The sequence below is a fragment of the Anopheles coluzzii genome, chromosome X, assembly GCF_943734685.1.
Source record: "Anopheles coluzzii chromosome X, AcolN3, whole genome shotgun sequence".
Lineage (NCBI taxonomy): Eukaryota > Metazoa > Arthropoda > Insecta > Diptera > Culicidae > Anopheles > Anopheles coluzzii.
The window spans coordinates 6,058,523-6,084,353 of record NC_064669.1 but is presented as its reverse complement, the minus strand read 5'-3'; the positions used below and the strand labels follow the sequence as shown (position 1 = coordinate 6,084,353).

The following is a 25,831-nucleotide window of genomic DNA, read 5'->3' as shown; positions in this document are numbered from 1 at the left end:
ACATTACATCGGGAAGCCTGAGGGTATTCCTCCCGAGGGGGAGTCGCTCGAAATCATCCTCCCGGTACGTGCCTTTGTCTAGTCAGTTTCCGCTTGCTGGGCTGAAACTAGTCGGGAACTACTGACGGTACCACGCTTGGACTCGCTCTTGCCAGTCATCGTGGAACATCGTCAACAGAATTGGTATTGAGTGTACTTTTCCGGTGTGTTTTGTGTTTGTTTTGTTGTTGTTGTTGTTGTTGTTACTGGATGCCGCCTCAGCCTGCCTTTGCTGTGCTGTACTCACTCGCACTTGGTTGATGGAGTCGTTCATCGCTATATGGCACGGCAAACACACCCCGGCAGACCGACGAACACCTGCAGCCTGTGTCAGACCGCTTCCGTACCGTACGCCATCTCCCGGTGGAAGCTCCAGCGGCGTGGAAGCTGGGAGTGATAAATGTCTGGCGCAGCATGTCATCGTCCTGATAGCGACAACGATGCCATCAGCGTAAGCGCAAAGGCGCACTCCGCAACTAGTTGAGGCACCCTATTTTAACGGCCATATACCTTTCCTCGCAACGAGATGGGAAAAGTTCTCCAAACGGCTTTTTTCTTTGTGTATAACGGTGGATGGAGTCTTTACTGCACTCTGACACACACACACACACACGCCCTCTCTTTCCCCGTTATTGGGCCGTTAATGCCATAGTGCAAGGGCGTAATTCCTGCAATTTTCTCTTATTAAGGGTGCCTTGTTTTTGAAGGCTGCGAGTAATGCACTAGGCACCAGGCTCTATTATTTCCTTCTGGACGCGTTGTGGCCATGGCACTCCGCACACATCGCTAGCACACATCGCCGAACGGTGCCGTTACATCCGTCACCTGAATGCCCGCACGGTTGGCAATGTCCATGGCACCGGGCGGCAGACTGCAGTGATAGCTTTCAATATTTTCACCCATTCTGAGGACTGGGATGGTTATGTCACCCCATTAGCATACCCATTTCAGGATTAAGTTTTAATCAAAAAGCGAGCGTCTTTGGTGCGCCTACAACTGGAGCGACGGTTGGCCAGGGCATCGGGTGCAGTAAGAAACAGCCCACCCTACCCATTGCTCGCTGCTGCCAGTTGTTGGAGCAGCTCCGGTACCTCGGGATCGTGATGTTCATTATGAGCGTTTTTGAGTTATTGGAAAACTTTTGCGCCTCCCCTCCCCCAGCTGGCTAGTGGTGGCGGTTTTCGGGTCCGCTAAAGTCTGCCGGTTGATTGCGAGTAGACGGTGAGGTTAAGCGATGTATCGTGCCAGGACCGAGCGGGAGGAAAGTTTAAAGATGCAGCTCATTGAAAGAGTTGGAAGAACGAAACAGGTCCGAACGCTGCCCGAATGCACACGGCGAAACGGTGTGCTGTAGTGCGATGAGCCCAGAACGTTGAAGTTTGAGCGATACTCACAAAAGGTCCACAGACGGAACTATCGTGCAGCAACCGGGAATCCATATTTCGTAGCATTGATCAAAAGCTCATAACTTCTGTTTCATTGCATTCTTTTTCTCACCTTCGTTTCGCTGCATCGGGGATAGATGGGAAACGTTCTATGGTATGGGATTTCACAGAGCAAAACAGAAAAATCAAGATCCTTAGGTACTCCTTTATCGATAGTTTGTAATACGAAACAAAAAAAAAAAGAACACCTGGAAACTTTTCCATCAGCTATACTTTTCGAAAGCAGTTGAACCGGACCAAACGACCCAATGCCCGGACGCGCCAATGTTGGCCCCGGAGCCGCCCAGACCCACCGACGAATCTGGATAGTCTAAAAACGGCTCTTCTGGGTCGGTGATTTGGCCGGGGTCCTGGGTGGGCGATTGCGTGCCGTCGGACCATTTATCGTGCTGCCGTGCCGTGTTTCGCACGTGTGCCCCTGGGTTGTGCGTGTACGTGACGCTTATCAATCGCTTCTCCCCCTCTCTCCGCCAACGACAGGACGTGGCAGAAAATGGCAATAATACACGGGCACGGGTGTAATAAACCAAAGCCACCCACACTACACAGCGGGATGCTATGCGCAACAAACTCACACCAACAGGGTTTGAGGGACCCAGAGACGGGAAAAAAAAAACAACAACGACCCACCCCTCGCTAGAAATGTTGACGTATGCAAATGGTCGAATCGATCGGCTGCAGCAGGTAGCCGCGCTGCGGAAGGATTATGCCGCGTGATTGGATGTGAGGCTCTGTCGCGTCGGGATAATCTCAGGTACGAGCCGTATTGGGAAGCCCCATTGCATGAATGGCAACGGTGACGAATTGTGGTGTCGGCGCTCGTGCAGTTGGTTTTGCTTTTTAAGTGTCACTTCGCGTGTGACAAGTGGCCCATTGTCAACCGCAGTGAACTCCGGTGCTGGCTGTGAGTTTGTCTGTGTGCAGATTATGCAGCCATTACCCGTTAACGCAAACAACCACTTGGACCCGATTGGTTGCACTCTCATCGAGTCATCTCAACAGTCGGAAATTCGATCACGCGACATCTTCCCAAAGCACCAACTTCAGAATCCCAATGATCCTCCGGTGTGCTACTCTCGGCACCGTTTAGTTGGGATTTCAGTTCCAGGAATAGGAACAGAAGGAACGAGCCCGGTGTACTTCAAGCTTTAAAGTGAAAACAGCTTCGCCGAATAAGAGATGCGACGCATCGCAACGCGCTCCAGCAGCATAACGAGCGGGTTTTCGATTGAGCCAATAAAGATGCGCTCGTTTCATCTCTGCTCGGATAGCTTCTCCAGGGATCCAAGCAAGCACGAGTGCGAGCGTGTCTGCTTCAGTGCAGGATTCCGCCACGCCAATCGCCCGGATCTTCGACACTCTCCAGGGTGGGAAGGCACACTGTAACACTCACACACTCGTTACCGGACTACTCTAATCGGATTCTGATTGCGGGCCTGCACATCCACGCAACGCTTCGGCACGTCAAAACTGCTCACACCGATCGACCGTAATTGAGCCTATTCGGTATATCGGGAGCAGGCAGGCAGAAATGCTTACTGACAGCGTTTTGGTTATTGCCACCGTCAAAAGGGATATGGCAATGCGAGCGAAGACACCGAATGACACCAGCCGGAGCCGGCGGTGGAAAAGAATCACTTGAGGTCGTGCTGTAGTGTCGGTTGAAATAACGAGCTTTGCCCGGGGGAGATTCTTTTTTTTTCGTCTTGCTCTTCTGTCTGAGTAGATGTGTGTGTGTGTGTGTGTATGTGGGATATCAAAACTATTCTCAGAACTGGTAATGAGTTTGCAAGGGTACGAGCCTGCTGAATTATTCACGAGATCCTGCCAGCAAGTTTTTGGTTTTGTTTGGTGTTTTATTTTCGTCTTTTTCTCTCTTTCCCTATGGAGGAGCTGAGTACCTTCGCTTACTTGCTTCACCTTTCTGGGCAAGCAATTCGCATGTAATTGGGTCAACTAAAAACAAATTACAGACGCCCAACTTTGTCTCGCCCATCTGTCAACTGGAGCGGGTTCGGCATCACTGCTAGTGTTGTGCTTCATGGAGATTTTGTCGAAACTCCCAACGAATCTCTAAAGATTCGTGAATGTATAGAAATTCCTGAACCCAAATAGCCCAAATACCCATCTTCAAAGGTTTATATATTTATACTTGTATTTTTTTATCTCAGAGTATTTATGAAACTCAGAAGATCAGAAGAAGACATCTTTATGGCGACTACGACCTTTGCGGTCTTGCCCGCCTGTACAGGCTTTCCAGATTTATATAGTAGCACACATCCGAATAATCAATCCTTGGTACGGCCGAACGGGTTCATATGAGGCTTGAACCCACGACGAGCATATTGGTAGGAGGAGATGTATGTATATTATGCAGTTCATGAATCTCCCTGTAGCTGTTATCATGAATCTCCAGTCTCTCTATATCTCAGAAATATCAAAAGATTCGTGATTTTCGTGATCATCTTCAGAGAGTCATGAATCATCAGAGGGATTTATAGATCTTTATGGATCGTTATCTTTATGCATTGCTTTGCGATTCCGATCCATTTATTCATTTAAAAGATTCCTTCAGATTCAATAATCTGAATCAGAGTTACCTAACTCTGCCCCAGTAGCGCATTCGCGCGATTCGTTCAACCTGGCTCCACACATACCTTCCATACCAGGCTTTTCGTTTATGGCACCGGGTTCGAAGGTGGCAAGTGAAAGGTTCGGTTGCGCGGAGCGCAATTCGTGGTGTATGAACGATTATCTTCGTAATCACCACTGTACACTGATGGGACTTTCAACTCTCCGCAGCACAATAAATAGATGATCTACACCAGTTGCAGGGGACCGGCGCTTTGTTGTGTTTGTAGAAAGCTTCGGCTTGCGCCAACCATCTGCCATCATCCATCTCGGTTTCGCTACTTTCGCGTGAAAGTCATTGCAGTACGGCTCATTACGGTACGGCTCGTGGTCTGCCGATTTTGACGCGGTTGCTGTTTCGGGACGATTAGAATTGAGCCAGGCCAGTTGCGTAAGGTGTGCGGTTGCACGAAGATCAATAGCCGCGCATTAGCCCTCACCAAGAGTCCGTCAATTTTCCGATGTCCAAAATTGGTTAATACGTTCGGTAACTTCCAGCAGTAGCAGCATCAGCAACGTAATTTTGGAGCAGTACGTACGCGTACGTGTACACCGCATTACCTGACATTGCTCCAAAAAACCAAGCAATCTCCTTCTGTGTCACCTTGCACATTCCTCCAAAAAACAAAACAAAACAAAAAATGGCATCCCCGTGGCGGTTAATTTCGAGCCATGCAGCTTGCTGGTTGGCCTTTCTGGTGCACTCAGCTACACGTTATGCAATCGGCTCTCCGCGGCAGCCTTTCTTTTACCCCACTTTCGGTCGCTGAATGCCGCGTGAGCTGCCAGTGAAAGGCTGTTCCATTGTTCCTTGCCGCAATCGTGCAGCGATCGTTGACGTCGACGTTTTGTGACGAGATGATCGCCCCGCAACAAGCGTTTCGAAGGCTTAATCCACACCGGGCCGGGCGGTGTCCGATCAATATCGGGTCGCCGGAGGGGGTCTAATGGCTAATCGGAACTAATGCTCATTTGCCGTGCGGCCGTGTGTTGCGCAATGTGCTTCCGTTGCAGTGGGATTACGACGCTCCGTTACTGTTGGTGTGTAATTTTGTTTGTTTTCGCCTTTTTCGCAAACAACAAAACCCAAACAAAATTGACATTAATTAACTCAAAATAGCTGCTGCAGGCATGCCGTTGCTATATGGCTCATCTCATCGCAAACGGTTTTAAATTTCATTAGCGCGACAGTTCGCTCTTTTATTTTCGGTTGCAGCTGCAAGCGATGCACACATCCATAATGTATGATGTATGAGTTGCCGCGACGCATATCCAATGCAATCCTGTTTGATTCGTGCTCATCGCTGTCATTGATTTTCGCTTTTATTTTGTTTTGTTTTCTGTTGCACCAATTTAAGCACATTGGTTACAGTGCGTCCTAAATCTAGTCGCACAGATGCGAATTAACATACATCGAGAGGATGTTTGTCGCAGTCCTTTTACGTATTGAAAAGTCCGGTTGCTATAGCTATTGGATTTTTAGGTATTGAAAAGTCAGGTTGCTATTGGATTCTTGATCTATCAGTAAATATTAGTCTCAACGGGAAGAATGTAAAGCCAAGATAATAAATATCTTCCGAACGCAACACTCAAGATACGACAATTTAGTAGTCTTGTATCTACATATTTCTCTAATCTTTTTTTTTAATAAATTGGTTCTTTAAGAGGCATCTTTTGTGAAAGTAAAATCACGCTAGCGCCTATTGTGTGTCATTAGGCCAAAGATGAACAAAACGAAAAGTGAGAACAAAAAGCAATAATAATCTACACACACATACACCCGCATTTAACCCACTTAAAGTACTCCAGCTAATGGACATTTCCTTTAATTGCTACCATATTGGTGTCTATTATGAGCAAGCTCCCTCCCAACACACACACACACACACACACACACACACACGCACTGAAGCGTGTGTCGTAAATGTTGTCCGTGCCTGTCGATCCCGTGCACCACTCAGTGCGATTAATTATCAATTTTGACAGTTCCACCCGAATCCACACAAATCGGCCCAACGACCCCAACCCGTGCGCCCAGCGTTGGTAACTTTGAAGCCAACTGTAACGTGATGAGGCTTGCGGCCGCCCGACACCGCCCCCGACACTTGCCTTCCTCGACCTTCTGTGGCGGAGTGCTATCAATCACCATTATAATCGGCATTACCATTTGAGTGCATTCGAATGTTATTACACGGTGTCTGTTTGGTGTTGGGCTCTCCTGCCTGGCCCGGCGTGTCTCTGGTCTGGTGACTGGTTTTTATGGTGTCCGCTTGGTTTTAAGCCCCCTCTAGCCAGCTCTAGCTCTCAATGTAAGCGAAGCGGGTTCGCTGGAATGAATGATGCATTGCCGGTCTGTTTGCGTGTGCCTGTTTTATTATCATTCTTTTCAGCGCCGCCTACCGGAAGCCTGAAAAATCGGATACGGTCACACCGGGTAATGAATTTCTCCATTTCGTTTGTGAGCCCCCCTCTTTATTGTCGTTTGATATGTTTTCTCGCTGTTTTCCACGAAAAAAGGGAAAAAAATGTTTATGGCATTTTTGCTGCTGTTGCTGTTTGCTGTTTTGCCCTCCCAGGCATCAATTAACGATGCTGGCGCGTGCTGGAAGTAGGTCGACGAAAGGCCGACAGCGTAGCGCGAAAGCGCACAGCAAGTGCAGCAGAATGCAACCGTGTCGGCAAGGGTGGCTGGGATTGGCAGAACGGCGTCAGCAAACCGATTCTTCAAGATGAAACACCGTGTAGCGTAGCTGGAGTGTGCTTTGGTCTACCTGCTGCTGCTGCTGCAAAAAAAAAAAAAAAAAAAAAAAAAAAAAAAAAAAAAAAAAAAAAAAAAAAAAAAAAAAAAAAAAAAAAAAAAAAAAAAAAAAAAAAACAGGGCAAAGGTGATACCGACACCTGGGCTATTGGTTCGCCTTATCGGAATGAAACTCCGATCGAATGCAAACATTGTCACGAGTGGTGACACTCGCAGCACTCGCAACGCCAACGATTCCCGCAGCTGAAAGGTGCACAAATGCACAGCGCACAGATCAGATGCTGAAGAGGGGCTGAAAACACGCTGAAGAGGGGCTGAGATTGTAAAATCTGCACAAGATGGCAAAGCGGAGTGCCGTTGTCGAAACGGTACCGATATGTGTTTGCTGCTCCATTCTGGTTTTTTGCCCGTTCCTTTTCTGCACGTTCCTTTCTTGAGAGTGAAAGGAAGCTCCCCCTGGTAGTAAAGCAGACCTTTCACGTTCCCCCCCCCCCCTCCCCCCTTACCCATACCGAAATGGACGATAGCAGTTTTGTCTGAAGTATTGTGTTATTGTGTACCTGCAAGCGGTTGGTATCGTTTTTTTTTTTTTGCATTTCTTCTCGGCCCGGCCTTCATTTGCAGCTCGTTGCAGGGTGGGTTTTGCTTGCTTGGGTTTGCGTGCTGGATGTTTTACCCCGGTCGACATCGAATGGGGGGACGCGCTATCAAGCAAAACAATACTAAATTGCAAATATTTGAACAGCAATGTGTGGGGTGCGCTCTGCTTTCTTTCCCATCTTCAATTGATGTGTTGTTTGCTGCTTTTGCAAACACCCGGTGGAATGAAAGGTTTTTTTTTTCTTCCCCGTTTTGGTGTTGGTCGAAAGAGGAAGATCTTTCGCTGTTGTATTGCTGTGCTGTGTGAACGTTTTTAAAGTCTTATTTGAAATTTATTTTCAAATATGAATTTTTAATAATTTCGTTTTATTGATTTATAATGTAATGATATTCGCAAGGGGACGGTTTGAAAAGTCGTGCTTTGTTCGGATTTGATTTATTTATTTAATCCTTAAAATATTGATACCTTAGACACGAACATAGGTGAGAGTTGGAGCCTACATTTAGTGGCAACGATCTTGTATCTTGTGCTGTATTTATTCGACATTTATAATTAGAATGAGTTACATTATTGCATTATTCAAAGGAGATCCACCACCTACACCTACTATTATATTCCTTAATCTTCATTATATTCCTTTTTAATCTTTTGTAGCCCACTATTACTTTTATTTAGAACACCCATACGGCTCTATAAATCTGCAGAGAATAAGAACGACGGCGAGAAAAGCGCACCTGAACACGAGGGGCTGAGAGAGAGAGATTTGATCCATTCCCAGGCTCCTCCCCGGAATTAACACACCAAGCGCTGTACCGATTGCGCTACGTGCGCCGCTCGAAACACACCCGCTTAAACTGAATCTGCTTCGGAACGATATGCTTTCCCGTACGTGCTGTGCGGCTCGCGCACGAAGCTCGTCCTTTTTTTCTTTCCTCTTTCTCTGCACGCAAGTCACCACCGTGCGACAGAAAACTCCCACCTGTGACAGATCCATTTTCTACGGGCCACCGGTCGGGGACAATTAACTAAGCCAGCGCATTTCGGCTGTGTGCCGGTTGATCGATGGGACCCGGGGACCTTCCTGCGCGCCCGACTTCGATATCTTCATTAATGCGCCCCACTCCACCTTGGTAGAATTCGGCTTGAGGCTTGAGGGGAAAAAAAAACAAAAAAGGGAATCCCATTTGCTTGCCACATCGCGTCGGTGTTTGCGGGTTCGGGATCCTGTAAACAAGATTAATTGGAAGCACGTCGAGTCAGCACTTTGCAGCATGGTGAATGGGTAGTAGTTCCTGAACTCGCTAAGCGATAAGTGCTGTTGTAGTAGTAGTAGTAGTTGTTGTTGTTGTTGGGCGTTTCGCTGCTCCTGGTGCTGAATGTCGACTAATGACTATAATTACCCGGTGTTTGTCTTACGAAGCCCGGGCACTGGGCCGTATGTCGATTGTAGGATAATCGAGTTGCACGGCAAAATCCTCCCAGGTTCCCGAAGCGCTCGGAACTTGCCTGCGTGCCGGGCGGATGCGGCGGCTGCCAAGTAACGCTGCCAAAATCGGCTGCCAGCACTGCAGCAGCAGTGGTTGGCAATTAAAATAGAATGCTTCCGCAGATTTCGCACCCCCCCCCCCCCCCCACCCCTCCCTCTGTTAAAATAAAACGGCATGATGTATGCACGGAAAACGCCGAAACAATTTCCCGCCGAGAACGCTACCCGTTCCGCCGAAAGCGCCTGCGGGCCAGCGTGCTTCCTGTTCCGGGGCAAGCAAACGTTCAGCACAAAAGGTGAAATTGCTTTCCGATTAAGTGTGCCAAGAAAGCGCTCGCCGCTGGAATTGAGTTAAAAAGCAGATTTTCCGCTCACTGGTGTGCGGTGTTTGGATGGGCGCTGTCTTCGCTTCCCTGCTCGCACCCAGCGCCCGCCATAAAGAGGCTTTTTTAAGGCATCCCTGTTGGCAGGTTTCACGCCGGGCAAACGCAACCGTCACGTCACATTTCAACGCCAAAGCGGAAAGTGGAACAACAACAATGGAGAGAATGTGTGTGTGAGAGAGAGAGAAAACACACACACACACACATGTATGGAAAAATAAAACATTGTCGGCGCAGACGGAACGGAAAATGAAACATGAAAATAAATACACGCCACAAAGGACCTTTGGGGCGCCAGGGCAGCAACAAATGGGGGTACCGCGTGCACCACGCGCCTGTGTGAGAGAGACACCGAGCGAAAGGGTAGCGCGGGGTGGGAGAGGGGAAAACAAAAAAAAAACATAAATTAAGATAACGGAGGAAAATTTATGTTCCGGTGCACGTTTCCGACCGAGGCGAATCCATTTCCCGTCGCCTGATTGAGACACCGATCCTGCCGCCCCGATAAGGCGCGCACAACCCCGGCAATACGATATTTTAAGATTTGGTGCACAGAACGGGCAACGCGTTTTCGCTATCGCGCACAGCCAGCCCGTGTGTGTGTGTGTGTGTGTGTGTGTGTGTGTGTGTGTGTGTGTGTGTGTGTGTGTGTGTGTGTGTGTGTGTGTGGCATAATATCCACCCCGCAAACGTTGCAACAAAAACGGAAAAGAGAAAGACGCCACAAAAGCACAGAACCGAGCTCAGAGACAACGGGGATGTGTTTTTGGGGATTTTCGAGGAAAGATTCGGCACACATTCGCGTGGGTGCGTGCGTGTGCAGCTACCGACAGGCCTTGTTTGTCCTTGCCGTCCCACTCCCGCACCGCACCATTTCTGAAAGTCGTAACAAGTGAAGATGCAAATAAAGATTCATTCGGCAGCGTTTGTGAGCGTTGTGGAGCATCTTGGAAGTATCCCCACCTGCAACAAGAGTTCGTTAAGCTCTTGCCCTTCCCCGCCGGGAAGGAAACTTCCTGTGGCAAAACACAGCCGGCCTGCTAATCTCGTTCGCTTTCTAAAGAACACGCACCGTTTCCGGGAGGGTTTGGCGGCAACCAACAGGACGGGCGGGCAAACAACGGCACACAAACCGCAACCGTGTGCGGACGTGCGGTTCTATGTTCCGGGTCGTGCATTAATCTTCGCGCAACTCCCTGCTGTGTACGGTGCAGTTGTGCAGTGGTGCAAAACCAAAGTTGGAACCATTTTGTCACCGTTTGCCGCGCACTCGGGGAACTCTTCCGTGCCATTTACAAGCACACACTTTAGCCGGAGAAACTGGCCCTGAAATTCCCATTACTCCCCCCGCAGAAGTTGTGCTTCCCATCTCTGTCCCATGGCACGTCGCTCACGGCTGTCAGGCTGGAAGTTGGAGCTGGTTGCCAGTTTTATGGCGCACCATCCGGAGGGGTTAGATGAGAAAAGTTTCGCAAAACCCCAGCAAGTGGCTGCTGGAGTGGCTGCTGTCTCGGCTAGTTGGACGAAATAAATAAAAGTTCAATTAACTCACTACGGGCAGCAACGAAAAAAAAAAAAAAACAAAAAACAAAAAACCTTGGAAGCACAAACATCCCGGAGACATTTGCATCTCCAACTGCTGGGCATTGCAGGGCAATGCAACCATGTAACGATTCGGAGCGACTCAAAGCGGGGCGTGAAAAGTATCACTCTCCAAGCGAGTTCTTGTGTTTCGGTTGGCTCCAGAATACGCCAAGGAGAAGTTAAATTTTTCGGTTTCGGTTACATTCCACGCGTAAGAAACGACACTGTTGCCGGTAGTGTCCTGCGGTGCTGCTCAAGACATCGCTCGTGCTGAGTGCGGCCATAGGCAATGGCAAGAAGATGGTGCTGCCGAGCGTCAGCCAACAGCTGGTCCTCGGGAAAGGTAATACGTAGCACACATACACGTGCACACACACACACACATACACCCCGAACCGTACTTTCCAGAAGCGTTACTCGATTATATGCTGAACAGCTCGGCTGGCAGCAGTGCTCCATTCTGACATCTTTTCAACGGGCTGCAAGGCGTACCCGGCTACTCTCAGGTATCAACTTCCGGCAACTTCAAAACAGGGAAGAGCTATCCCGGCCGGTCCTCTCCTCCCTCTGCTGCAGCGCGAGGTGTCAAGTTGCCAGCTAGCCCTCCAAATGCCCTCAACAGGTCCAAGTTTATCGTTCGCAACGGTGGCGCATTTTATCATCATTTTCGCATCATCCGTGCGCACCCGAGCGGCAGGGCTTGAATAAGTAATCACTCGATCTCTTGGAGAGCACACCATCCCACACACACACACGCAGTGACGTACGTGCATCGACAAAAAACGACCGCTGTATCAGCGATAAAATATGGCCGCACCGGTGAACACGCCACCGGAAACCGGGACAAAACCAAGACGAAACTGCAGCGAGCTGGCTCCAATTCCGACGCCACCAAGATGCACCACCAAGAGCAGATGTGTGTGTGTGTGTGTGTGTGTGCGAGCTATGCATCAGAATTAATTGACGCTACAGTATCGGCGCGAGATAATGCAAGCTTTTGAGTTATTTGGTTAATTGCGCTGTCCGGTGACGCGGGCATTAAGGCAGGCACGACCGGTCAGGTCATCCTTTGATCCCGTTACTCGTTCTCCCGCAGGCAGCGCAGTGAAGCAGTAATCTCGTGGCTTACCGGCCATTTGCAAATGCCTGCAAACAGCTAATAAAGTGTCGCGGGAGTCGAAAGTGCATCCAATTGGCAACGCAATTAGTGGCCGGCGGCTTTTGGGCATGATGGTCGGTGACTTCTAGCCCGCAAAGCGGCTACCGCAGCCATCGCTCGGGGCTTCAAAGCGACAAAACCCTTCCCAGACGCTGCACGTCACACGTCACACAGTGAGCTGGGAAGCTATTTTCGTCCGTTAATCGCAGGAATTTCGATCACTTTGGCTGTGGAAAGTGGTCGGTCGATCCAGTCGGGACAGTGGCAATCCCACGCGTTTTTGTCCTCCTTCCTTTTTTTTTTGTTGTTGGAAGACATCGACTGCTTGAAGAACCAAGGAAGTGCCACAACAAATCTTCGATGAAGACCGTTTGTGCCGCAGCAATGCAAAAAAAAAAAACAAAAAAACAATCCGAACAGAACGAAATTGCGAATGATGACCGTATTCTGTGAATTTCTGAAGAATTTCACTCTGCCCTTTTGCAAAACAGAGGAAAAATATGCTGTCCGAAACCCGGCTCAAAACAATTATACGGTTTGCTGGCAGTCGTGAAAGTAACGAAATCAGCAACAGCAATAGCAGCAAATAGCTGTGTCCTCTGCATCAAGAATCGATTTGATTTTATGATGGCAGACGGCCGGCCAACGCTTGAAAGCCCATTGGTTTCTGAATGCTATGCTAGCCCGGAGGCAAATCAGGCGCCATCGGTCAGCCAACGCTTCATGAAGATGTCGGACTAAGTTCGTATTCTTGTTGTTGGTGGGGCATGGAACAGAAAAAAGACAGTAAACTGGTAACAAACATGGTTCCAGGGAGTTGGATTTCACTTTTCGCACCGTGGCTTTGATGGCTGCTAGTATCGAAATACCTAATGTCATTATCAGTGTGGCTCTGGTTTTGGAGTCGTAAAAAAAAGCAGAGGACTCGCCACTACCATGCACACGAAGTTAAACCAAGGGAAAGCAAGAAAGAAAGAAAAAAACACATAAACACACACACACACACAGTGGTCGAACAATAAATGTCCTGTGTTTCGGGACGGGTAATTGCCTATCTATCGATTCCAACCGGGCGGTCACCGGGAGCAAATGGGGGAGAAAAATATTTATTGGCCAATATTAGCTGTTAGGGCCAATAAAGCTGCAATATTGGTTCTGGCGTAGCGATAGCGTTTCCTGGGATTTGTTTTTTTGTTTTGTTTTTCTTTGTTTGTTTCCTCCCGCCAGAGCGCATTTGGGGCACTCTTGTGGGCCACAATCGGCACACACATCGATTGCAACCAGCAGCGATCGTTGGATGCAGATGCAATCGACGTTATTGCTTGCTTGGCAGCAATCGAGACCGAAGCGTATCTTCCCTTGCACCGGCTCTAATCCTCACGATCGTTCGCTGGCCAAAAAATTCGATTCTTTTTCTGTGCTGAAGCAAACCCCCACCCGCCCGGAGAGCGTGCATATGCTTGCTCTAAAGTGGCTGGAAAGTGTTTGAGGGAGGGGACACAAAAAAGTGCAATCACCTGTGGCAGCTGCGAGCGAAACACCTGAAAATGCATCATCCAATATTGCCCTTTTGTGTGTATCTGTGGGACCAAAACAACCACGCTCACTCGGAAGCTGCGGAAATCGGATGTTACACCTTCCATCACACAGCACTACGGAATCAAACAATGCTTGGCAACGAAATGTGCCGCGCATGCTGATTCTTCAACCCACACGACCAATCGAAGCAAAAAAAACAAAAAAAAAAACAAAAACACACCGGGCAAGAAAACGACTTTTTTTAATGGCCTTCTCGGGGATCTCACGCTTTCCTGCCCGGACACAGATGCACACCAATACAGGGTTTTCCAGGTGTTCTCATAGCTGTGGGACACTTCCTTGACTCTTTCTTATCCGAAGTGTACTTCATATGATGGTAAATTGGACTCTACGACACCCTTGTTGGACAGGGTCGTTGGAAGTTCCTATTGGATTTGTCCAACAAGGATGCTATAGAGTCGAATTCCCATTACATTAAGTTCATTTCACGTACGAAGGAGTCAATAAAGTGTCCCACAGCTATGAGAACACCTGGAGAACCCTGCAATTTAGGGCAAACATGCCGAGCGTACGTTCTGTATCTGTAAGCGAACGCATTTATTTAAGCATTTGTAGCCGAACCATTGAGCACGAACGATTGCGCTACGCAGCAGCCCACCGTGTCTTTGGGCGGCCTGGTGGGCTTTCGATTGATGTAGGAAAAATCGAACTCGAGTCGCTCGGGCAGAGACAAAACGGCAAACAGCCTACCGGAAGCTCGAAGTTCCAACTTTGCCTTGTGTCTATGTATAGCGCAGCTTGATGTGTTTTTGGGGAGTCCCTCAAGAAAAAAAAAATACAGAAAAAGTTGTTCCACGTAGAGCCCCGGAAGTGTCCAAATTAATTTTTGCACCAAAAACCAAACAGGGACAGCGCCGGTACCGGTACGCGGGCAGTTTGCTCCCCTGTCGCCGATAATGAGCGACAATAATTGGCTACATAATTTGGCCAGTTTTTGGAAACGGCGTGTGTGTGTGTGTGTGTGTCTGTTGTTGTTTTAAGGTGCTCATGGGGTGTCCTCTTTGTAGTCCATCCTCTCTCTCTCACTCTGTGCGCTTGTGTGGTCAAATTGTGAAAAGGATCCGCACCCGGACATTCAATTAACAAGCGCACTGCAATGCAAAACCGTCGGGCAAGGAATTTAATTACAGCTACCCGGTTTGAAGCAACGGGCCTGAACTTTGGAGCACACGGTTCTCGTCGTCCGCCGCAGTCGGAGTCGGTGGAGCAGTAGTCGGAGGTGCGCTGAGAGGCTGAGGAACTATTCCGGTGCGGAAAGTTTCCCTAGTTTCGCTAGGCAATCTTGCACACCGTTGGTGCTGCTGCTGCTGGTAGCTGGGACGGCCTGCTGTTGCTTTGGTGAAGTGCTCCTCTCCTGTTTGGCTCCTGCTAGATGTCCTGCGTCCTCCACAACCCGTCCACCTTTGGCACGGAAGGAATCGAAATAATTAAATTTCAATTAAACTTTGACAACTTTACACTTCGATGGCTTTTGTGGATGTTTGTGTGGACATAACGTGTGCTGACGATGTCTGAGATGCGTCGAAGCCACACAAAGTGGTAAGGTCGCAAACACCAGTCCCCCGGGGGGCAGAAGGTGTCGATTGATGGCGCACGCTTCGTTGTCACTTTAATCCCGTGCCTCGCACCGACCTGGGCACAACCTAATTAGAGGGCACAAACGAATGGCAACAAATAAGCAAAACGAGCAGCAACAATTAGTCGGCCCCTTTCGCTGGTTTTTGTTGCGCGGTGGCAGGTGTTCCCCCGCTTAGAGGTTGCCATGGTGCGGGCACGCGCTCTCGCCCGCCCGCGTGTGAAGTTTACGCTTTTGTGCAATGATGGCAAAAGCGTTACCCTTCGCTGCCCAGCGAAGGTGCAGGATGCGAGCGGATGAAGGAAAACGAGACAAACGCTAACCTTTAAGCTGGGTTTGCTGGGTCGGGCGTCACGGGCATCATTACATCCGATTGCGGCGTCACGCAGGGCTCGACAACCTCGCAAGTTTGATTCTTGCGGATCGAAACTAAGTCTATTTAAGGGCGTCCGAGGAGGGCATTGGTGTTGCAGTTTTATTTGTTCGAATTGCTTCAAATGCGAATATACTTCGAATATAATTGATGAAAGCAAACTTTGGTATGGGAAATCATTTCTACAGTTCAAACTATTCCAAAGCATCTTTAACCGTTTGTGTCAGCGGCTTACTTCAGAAGCAGTAATAAGGGAATAAGAAATATTAGCAGTGAAAATCAAACTTTATAGCCTTTCAAGAGCTCCAAGGGAACATAAGTACAACTACTTGCTGCCTGCTTAAGGATTAATAAGCATTAATCAAGATTAATCAAGCATTAATTAAGATTAATAAGCAGATTTATTTTATTTGGTTCATATATGATAAAATGCTTGTCGGAAAAAAACCTTAAGATGGCGATTACTGTGAAAACGGAATGTTATTGTATTTCAAAGCTACGTCGAACATCCATTTTTATCTAATAACTCAACAATTGAGATCAGAGCTTCAAGATCAAAATAATGCTCTCTATACTGTTTATCGTTCAAAGGTAGAATAGTAGCTTACCTTGAGGTACTGCATTGTTGATTGTATTTATTTTCCTCTAGACCACTATTCTCATGAATATATCTATCATTGCACCTGCATTGTGTGTGTGTCATAAGTATTAGACTTTGTGAGCTAGATGGAAACAAATACACCGTTTTCAAGCCCAAATAAACAAATTAAAAGTGCTTTTGAACATTGCTCAACTGTAACTAAACGTTTGACAGTCTACTGAAATACTGATGACTATCTGAACATTGTTCAACCGTAAGCAAACCATTGAATTGATAATTTAATTTTAAATAATACGTTCAACATTGAGCATTGGCTTTCAAATAAGTACAAAATCAATTAAAATCAGGCTTCAAACAATTCTACTGCTACATAATGAGCATTAAAGAAACGAACCCGGGTAATGTAGACGTACGTTAATATCGGAGAAAGCAAATGTTCATTACCGATCGAACAAAGTTCAAAGTGAGCTCTAACATTCCACTCCATTGCAATATTCCACTGGCAAGAAGTTTCCGGTCCCATTTCAGAAAGGAATGTTCTTCACAAATGAGCAAATTAAAGCTCCCTATAGGAAGATGACATTTTCCTACTGGAAAATGTAAATGCTTCGATCCAGGCGCTTCTGCTTCTTGTTTGCCGGCCCCTGGCGGTAACTCATTACCGTTATTAGTACGAGTATCAATTAAAGCACGAGAGTGTAAACACATACACCGTCACAGGCAGGCACTGGTGATGAGAGTGGCAACCGAGCGCAACAGAATGAAGTGTAGCTGCGCTGTTGTGAAAGTACCTCTTGTGGAGCTCGCAAGTGGCTTTGTGTCGCTCAAGCATTGTTCAAAACTGACGATTTAACTGATGCGTGTGTGTGTGTGTGTGTTCCTCTTTCCTTCCAGATCATTCTGCTGATCGCTGTGTTGCTGCCGCTGGCAGCGTACGCCAAACCCGCCAGCCCGAGCCTGGATCCGACCGACCTGGCCGAGGTGGAGCTGCTGACGGAGGACGTGGCGCGCATCAAGCGGTCCGGCTTCGGGTCTGGCAGCGGCTCGTTCGATTTGCTGTCCGGGCTGAAGAAGGTAGGTGCCGTCGGCATTGTCGGAGGGAGGGGGGCCTTTTTGATGATCCTTTTTGATTTTTTGACTGTTTCTTTACTTCTCTCCTTGCTGCTACAGACACTACTGTCGGGCATTGGGTCTGCCTCGGCTTCACTGGTCGCCGGCAGCAGCAGCTCATCGCTCAGCTCCGGTCTGGGGCACGGTAGCAGCGGTGGCAGCGCAGGCCACGGCAGCAGCTACGGCAGCTCGTCCGGACATTCGTATGACAAACCGCACGTAAGTAGGCACTAGCCGGTGAGGTGTTGATCGCGCCAGCTGTAGCCGCTCCAAACTTCAACCGAACGCACCAACAGTAACGTAATCCTAATCCGCCACAATTCTTCTGGAGCTCAACAATAGATGTCAAAACACATAGAGGCACGGATCGGCTGTCGGGAACCGAAACGTTACGTATCATGGTGTAGAGCTCTCCCATCGCCTCAGGCAGTTCCCTGCTCAGGTCGCAGCAGGTTACACATTTTCAATTATTACCCATGCTCCACCATTTGCCGGATTGCCGGTTGGCACCACGCCGACACGCGTGAGAATGAGGCTTCGCGGGTCGGCACCAGGGACGGGCTCAAAAGCTAATGTGGTGCCCCGTTTCGGTGACACCGGGCGATCATAAACATGCCCGTGCTGTGCATATCATGGCGCAAAAGCACCCATAGCACACAGCGAGTCGCCCTTTGTCGCCCTATGTCATGCATGCTAAATAAGTTACGATTATCATCAAACGCCCATGAAATGTGACACTCGAGCCGCACACATATGCTTCAAACCCTCCAAATGTACGCAATGGTGGGAGGGCGCGTTAAAAATTGACAAGATAATAGCGTAGTCGGAAGTACGGCCTAGCATGTCGGCCTTGTGTTGGCCCGGGAAAGTGGCCACCGTTTGGTTTTGTCGCGTTCCAACAAAACAGGCTAACAGGGCACCCGAGCTGGATGACGTAAATTCACGACTAAAGCGCACTTACGGGTGAACACGGGTTGCTGGCGTCGTTAGTGTTTTCGTGTGCTTGTTCTCTCAATTTTTGTTTTGTTTGGAGGTTAAATATGTAGTCCCCGCTGACGACCTTCAATCGCTAACGCACGGGTGCAAAGGTCTGGTACCGGTACGGAAATAGAACTATAACCCGGACTGTTTTCACTGCTCCTAACCTCAAACCCAGGTTGAGATATAAAAGAAAGAACCCCATCGCGAAAGGTTACTGGGGTTTTTGCTGGGATGTGATTCCCAACATCTTCGATTGCTATTATCTTGTTTTGTTTTCTCGGCTAAATTTCAATGCTCCGGTTTGATTCGTTCCTAGAATGCTCTACTGCTGCGGCTGCGAAAAACAGAACACTTCACGCGCTCGAGTGGAAAAATGGTTTGCGCGGCTTCGAGATTCGCGGCACCCGTAATTTGCTTACAGTTTGCTGCGCTCGTCCGTGATGCGTCAGCCGGGAGAAACGATTTAACGTGCTTGCGTTTACACCCCCACAGCGGATGTGGTTGTTGTTTGTCGCCCGGCAGCAATACATCCTTCCGGCAAAGACATCGCTCAGCCGTAGCAAAAAATACAAACCGCCAACGATAATGCTTGTCGCAGAAAATCATGCCACCGCGTGCCTCATTAAGCAACGAAGTCAGAATAGCTGCTGCTATTAACGCTTTTGCTTACCCTTTCTTCTTGTTTCCACAGGAGGACACCCACTTCGATGGCTGGTCGCTGAAGAAGTCGATCCTGAACACGCTGTTCCAGGCGGTGAAGGCCATCACCGGCGGCGTGACCGCCATCAAGGGCCAGCTGATCAAGGGCTCGGGCTACCTGGTGAGCGGCGCGGGCAAGCTGATCGCGTCCGGCGGTGACGCCGTCACGGGCGTCGGCAAAAAGATTGCCCTGTCCGCGCACCTGATCCCGCCGAAGCACTCGGCCCACCCGCTGTCCAAGCTGACCGGCATCCTGTCCGCCTCGTCCTCCGGGCTGTCCGGGCTGTCCGGCTCGTCGTCCTCGTCCTCCTCCGGCCACGGTCACGGCCATGGAGATGCGTCGGGTGAAAGTAAGTACAGCAGTTGAGACATTGGATGAAATGCTAGGGTTTTTGTGTGGGTGTGTGTTGTCTCTTTTTGCTATTACAGGGTTTTCCACAGGGAGTTCTCATAGCTGTGGGACACTTTATTGTCTCTTTCTTACGTGAAATGAACTTAATGTAATAGGAATTCGACTCTATAGCACCCTTGTCGGACAAATCCAATAGGAATTTTCAAGGTGCCTGTCCAACAAGGGTGCCGTAGAGTCCAATTTCCATTATATGAAGCTCACTTCCCATAAGATAGAGTCAACCCTGTAATTCCGATGAAGCGTTTCCCACCAAGGCGCCTCGCCTTTCAATTGGATGTGAAAATGAATTGTATGTTCGTTGAAAAAAAAAAAAACAAAGCCACATCACATTGCCACTCCAACGCCGCTCGTCCTTGTGTCGATGAGTAATGGAGGGGAAGTTTTACGCCGCAAGTGTCCCGTGAACGCCAAAGTGCGCCATTGCGACTGCCGGTTATTCAGTGTATTCGGTTCCGCATGACGGGCGATGGAAATTGTTGTAAATTTCGTCTTCCGACGGGCGCAGTTGATGCTTTATGGATTGTGCAACCATTGGAGGCGGTGCTGTGCTCGGTAAAATCTCCGAGGACGCATCTTAACTCCTGGCGGGCCTGTGGTTTCCACAAGCGATTCCAGCTGCTACCTTCCCTTAGCAGATCTGTTCCGCTTCCGGTGCGATTCGCTCGCCGGATGTGTTACGCGCTGTTTTGCGGCGAGGCAAACGATAATTAATTAGCTAATTAATTGGAATCTTCAGCTGGCTGGGAGCGCCCAGCGGGAGCTCCTCGTGCCGGTGTGCCGGTGAGCGCTCTTGACTTCCGAAACGCAACAGTCCGAATCACACACACACACACACACAGGCAATTCCATCGCAAGAATCATCATCTTGAAACGATCGATTGTTTACAGTTTTAACGATGCTTCAAACAGATCAGACAATCAGTTCCCGCAAGCCAACTTCAAAACCGGCAGATGAATGTGAGGATGTGGGCAAAGTTGAATGGAGCATACCGAACCAAAAAAAAAAGGACAACTAACAAAAATCTCGTTTTCTTCCTCACAAATCTCACACAAAAAAACAGTGCAAGAAGTACTCGCCGAAAGCAGCGAATATAAATCGCTGTCAAAAGCGGCCCAAGAACGTGCAAGATGAAGCAGTGCAATGTGGTGAAGGTGGGCGACAGTCACGCTCCAACGTGGGCTGGGGACGTGCAGGATAGGGAAGAATCACGTCAACAACGGTCAACTATTTCCGTTTTTGTGTTTCTCTTGCCTTTTGATTTTTTTCGTTTCCATTCACGACTTTTCAGCCACGATGCTGGTTTTGTTTAACTTACGCCGCCCGCCACTCCCCTGTGCAAACCCCCGGTGGTTTGGGGGAAAGCGTGATGATGACGATATTTGCCGAGCTTTCCGTCCCCGTGCCCCACTGCATCTGCATCATGCATCTCCGGCGGCAAGGAATGGCACTCGACAACGAAAAGGCAGCTCCGCAACAAACGAAAGGAACAATCAAAAGAGCAAACCCCCAACGACGAAGCTGCCCAGGATGTATCAAACGGGGAATAGAGCTTACACTCAAAAAACAGACCATCTAGGGTAGCTGATTTCCCGTTTCCGATATTCCGTTTCGCATTTGTATTTCCTCTCATTTCCTGGCCTCCGGCGCGCCCCGAGCAAGATTCTTGTGTTGTTATAGCTTTTTTTTTTTGCTGTGGCGTTGCTCCTTTCTTTCACTCTGAAACTCGCGCTGGCAGTATCTGAAGTCTGCTAGAGAGTGAGAGGCAGGGGGGGGGGGGCTCACCACTCAAATTCCCCAGGGGAAAAGAAATAGTCCCCGATATATCTGGCACTGCAGACCGCACAAGAAAGGGATAAAGATAAATGGGTGCGGCGTGGGTCACTAATCTGTTGCGTTCGCCAAAGCACCCCCCCCCCCTCTTACCCACCGAACTGGGGCAGTTTGTGTGTGTGTGTGTGTGCGTGTGTCATCTACTTTCTGTTTTCCTTTTTATTTTTTTTTTGGTGAAAATTTTTCGATTAAACCAAACCAGGCGGCGCGGGGGGGTGCCCTCCGCATTGTGCGGGCCGTAAATTTGTTACCCTCTCCGAGGGTTGCTCACCGCGGGGAGTGGAGGCGAGGTTTTTTGAAATTGCTTTTGACGTTCTCTCTCGGCCGTGTGCATATCGCCCGGATTGCCAGTTGTGGCCGAAGATAAACCCGAAATCGATAGATTTGGAGTGGAGCAGAAACACCGGGACCCGGGAAATGCTGGAGGCTTTCTCATTCGAACGATGGCTTGAAAAAGGGTGCAGAAGAGGGGGGGGAGGGGAGGAAGGGGTTAGCTGGTTAGGGTTAGGTTGGATTTTGCACAATTTGGCTCTCGAGCAGCGGCACTGCTCTCAGCAAGGCCGCTCTCGTAAAGAGGGCGATTTTGTCAACCGGATTGCATAGCTGCAGGCGTTTTCATTTCGCACGATTGATTTAAAGTTAATACACTTGGTGGGACTGGGTTTTCTTCGTTTGCTTTACCATGGTTTTGTTTGGTCTTTACATGTCTTTACTTTGAGTCTACTTTTAAGGCGTGTTAGTACCCATGTAGATGTCGCTCCAAACGGCTCTGCGGACACAGCAAAGGATACAAGAAACCAAAACTGTTCCCTTTTTCATGTTTTCACAGGCACAAAATTGCACAAAAAAAAATAATAAAAAAACCAGCCCCCTTTTTACTTCGATCATCCGCTTACTAATGTTTTTTTTCTTCCGTGTGTTGTTTGGACACCTGACTTTCCTTTGTTTATCCCACTCCACCGAAGGCTTCACCAGCTACGAAGGCCCAACGAGCTACGGCCATGACTCCTCGCACGGTGCACTGAGCGGCCCGTCCGGCCCGTCCTACATCCCGCCGTCCAAGGGCTCGCACAAGGCACCGTCGCACAACTCGTACGGTGCGGATCTGGACGACCACCATCCTCACAGCAGCTACGTGCCGGCCGGCAAGTACGGCCACTCGTCTGATGGTAAGTAGTGCGCGGGGGGGGGGGGGGGGGGGGAAGCATCCCTTTTCTGCCCAACACTCCGCCAGCCCGAAACGTGCCACATTTGTCGCTCGCACCGACAGACGACAGACGAAACCCGAACCGCACACTGGGCAATGATGTGTGGCGAAAAGTTGCCACAGCGATAAACGCTCGGCATTACGAAGATGATTGGTTTTTGCGGAGGTAATCGATACGGCTCAAAACCAGCGAAAGTGGGAGGGCTGAAAACACAGGCGGCGTAGAGGGTTTTTGTTTTTTTTTTGCATACGGAAGGCAAGCAATTATTTGCGCATCATTTAGCCCGCACGTGTGTGCGGCTGGCAAAATAGATACACGGCTGGCGGTGGGCGATGGGAAGGATCGGTTGGATGGCAAACACAGATCATTAATGAAATAAATTTCATGTTCTTGTGTGGGTGTGTGTGTGTTGGTGCAGGTGGGCATGAATGAAACTTGGTTAACCGCACTTGCTACGCAACAATGCGGAAAAATGGCAACTGTTGCAAGCATCGCATAATTTACCCCGTGGCCCTCCCAACCAGGAGCATGGATATTATTTCGCGGTAGAAAAATAAAACACTGCGCTAGAAATTTGTAGTTATAATGCAGTTCACTACACCGGGCAGGTTGAAACAGAGCTTTATTCATTATTATTAATTTTTTTTTTGGGGCAAACTCAACTCGTTGAAATTGTGCTGCAAACGGCCGTATGAATGGACAGGCAGCATTTTGATGGTTTTTGTGTTGCTCATTTTGGTCGACAGGGAGCTGCCACAACTGCCATCGTCCACTTTGTGTGATTAGTTTGGAAACCCTTTTTGTTAAATTAAACAGCTAAAGAACATCGAAAAACGGCTTTGATCGGTCTCCACGCAACCACTAACCAATGTGCAGTGGCGTTTGGTTTTAAATATGTAGCGCAACCGTTGTTTTTATTATCATTATTTCACCACGACCGATGGGTGAAAGAGCTCGGTAAACATTTCAATTCAATAAAAGCCAAACCAATAGTGGTGCTTTCACGGGAAAGGCAGAATGCAAATGCATTCCGGTTGTTTGCTTCTTTTTTTTCGCGACAGTGCAGCTTCATCTCTATTAGGCGAATTATCAGAAGGGCTGCGTCGGTGGGTCGGTTTACGCCCGTTGGGCATACGATGTAAATTGTACACCCCATCGAGAAGGATGGGGGACAGAGGGGGAGGACTGACATGATGCTTCGGTGCGGTTATGAAATGATTCGAATGAGCTGGCTCGGCTGGAGCGTGATAAATCAATTCATTATGTATATTTCGAACGGTGCCGGCTTACACAGCGCACAGAGTACATTGCACCGGTTCGGGGTGTAGATGCAAATATTTGCGCAAGGTAAATTATTGGACCTAGTGGGACAACCTGCAAGTCAAAGCTAGCCAAATAAAATACAACATTTTCGCTCTCGCTCTTTCTTGTTGCGACCGGAAAGATGTTGTTGTATCTTTTTTAAAGATTTGCGCCACTAAATTGCTTTGGATTATGTTTCATTCGGTTAACTCTAGAACAAACTTTGAGCACGGCTGTTCAAACTTGAACTTCAAACACTGTCAACAAGCACTTATGCTTGCAAAATGCTTGTGCCCCACCCGCCTACCCTTCGCCGGGGAGAGCAGTCCGCGCAGCGGATGAAAGCGGAACGCACTGAACCGATTGGATCGAGTCAACAGTTATGAAACTGTGGCACTCGTTAAACACTATTAAACAGTTTGTGGTTGGCGGTTGCTTTGGAACCGCCCTACCTTCCTCACTACGTTCATCTGACCACCGCGTGATGAAGGGGGAACGGTAATGGAATCGGCGACAATACCTGCACCCCGCGGTGGGGCCAAAATTGTGATGCGATTTATCATATCGATGTCGTAACTAATGAGCGTCCGAGCGTGCGTAACTCGATAATGCAAATACCACCGTACCGTACTCTATGTGCTTTTCTGTTTCCCTCTCCTGTATGTTTTATTATTTTATGTCGCTACCATAGCCCCGAGGCACGAACCACTATCAAGCCACTGACAGGTGTGGAGTGACCCGGGCGTCAGCGCTTGTGCGAGGCGGTACGAGGCAGTTCAATTATACATCGTTCGTGGTGCACCGCCGAGGTTGTGGCGGTTTTGGCACCAGCACCACCATCGCCGCTGCAATTCAGTGCATTCGCACCAACTGCAGTTCTGGGGCAGGCAGGTCCCCGGGGGAGCACGCTGGATGCCGGGGGCACACCGCAACATGTTTAAAGAGCGACCTGCAAACCTTCCAGAATGGATAATGTTCCGTTTGCTCCTGTCGGGGAGCTTCGGGACAGTTGAACTTGCCGGGCAGGCTCTACGATTGCGTGCCGTTCGGCTATCATTAGCCAGCTTCGGTGTTGACTTTCCAAAACAGCCTCCAAAGCCGGCGGATGATGACACACGACAAGCAAACAGCCTGCAGAGCGAGAGTGAGATTGGAAGGCATGATGAAAGGCTGTAATTTGAATGATTACATCCCTTTTAAACGGGGATGTGAAGGGCGGCAGCATAAGCGTGCAGCAAACCGTCGGAAAAGTTGGACCACTGTGCGTTTGTTTTGGTCACTGGCGGGAAAGGTTAGGCCTGCACCGCTACGTTCTGTTCGCGGCCACACGCTAACGACCCGATAAGACCGGAAATCGAGCATTAATTACTCGCCTTGTACGGTTCATCGATCAATAAATCTACGGCGCTGTGGTGGGCGATATTGCCGCACCGGGAGAGGGGGGCAACTTGGCAACGGCTATTGGCAAACTTTTTGGGGCGTGGAGTTTGAGTGGACAAGACTTTGAAGAGCCTCGACAGAATTACCCTGCTCGTTTAGGGGTGATTTCAGGTGGGATGCAGCAGCAAACGGCTCGTACTTGTTCCAGCACAAGTTTGCTGCTAGCGCTAGCTACACGTGCAAAGGGAGGTCTCGTTGCTGCGTGTAGCGTGGTTCATTGTTCACATCGAACATCCTCGTTGGAGCATGTTGGATCTTCGGAAAAGAATTAGTTTTTTTTCTGTGGGCGTCTGTCGAGCTTGGGATATTACATTTTGGGAAGCTTCTAATGACATGTTTCCTTTGCAATAAGTTGTTTCACGCTCAACTGAAAGATATCATTGAAAGATCTTAGTAAGATTTTGCAACTTTTCGAGATGTTTACATGGTGAGTTGAATGTCTGGAATGCGTTGAGTTGACGGTGACGGATTTCAGGGTGTTTCCCAGTATCAGAAACACTGCAAATCCCTTTGAAATATGCCCCTAAACTCAAACCTTAGACTTTGGACCAATCACAAACTTCCCGTACGAACGAAGACTAAATTTCTGAAGAAAAAAAAAAAAACCTACAAA

The 25,831-nt window shown here is 48.8% G+C and overlaps 2 protein-coding genes across 5 annotated transcripts in view; one reads left to right on the top strand and one right to left on the bottom strand.

Moving 5' to 3' along the window:
- LOC120961686 (uncharacterized) overlaps window positions 1-25,831 on the bottom strand; it is a 395,308-nt gene that overhangs the window by 87,040 nt on the left and 282,437 nt on the right. The window lies entirely within an intron of this gene.
- LOC120955772 (hornerin) overlaps window positions 1-25,831 on the top strand; it is a 43,882-nt gene that overhangs the window by 15,851 nt on the left and 2,200 nt on the right. For all 3 annotated transcript variants that reach the window (XM_040376919.2, XM_040376909.2, XM_040376927.2), the window contains exons 3-6: window positions 17,130-17,309; window positions 17,406-17,564; window positions 19,018-19,375; window positions 22,234-22,437. In XM_040376919.2, the coding sequence (XP_040232853.2) occupies window positions 17,130-17,309; window positions 17,406-17,564; window positions 19,018-19,375; window positions 22,234-22,437 (901 nt within the window). The remainder of the gene's footprint in view (window positions 1-17,129; window positions 17,310-17,405; window positions 17,565-19,017; window positions 19,376-22,233; window positions 22,438-25,831) is intronic.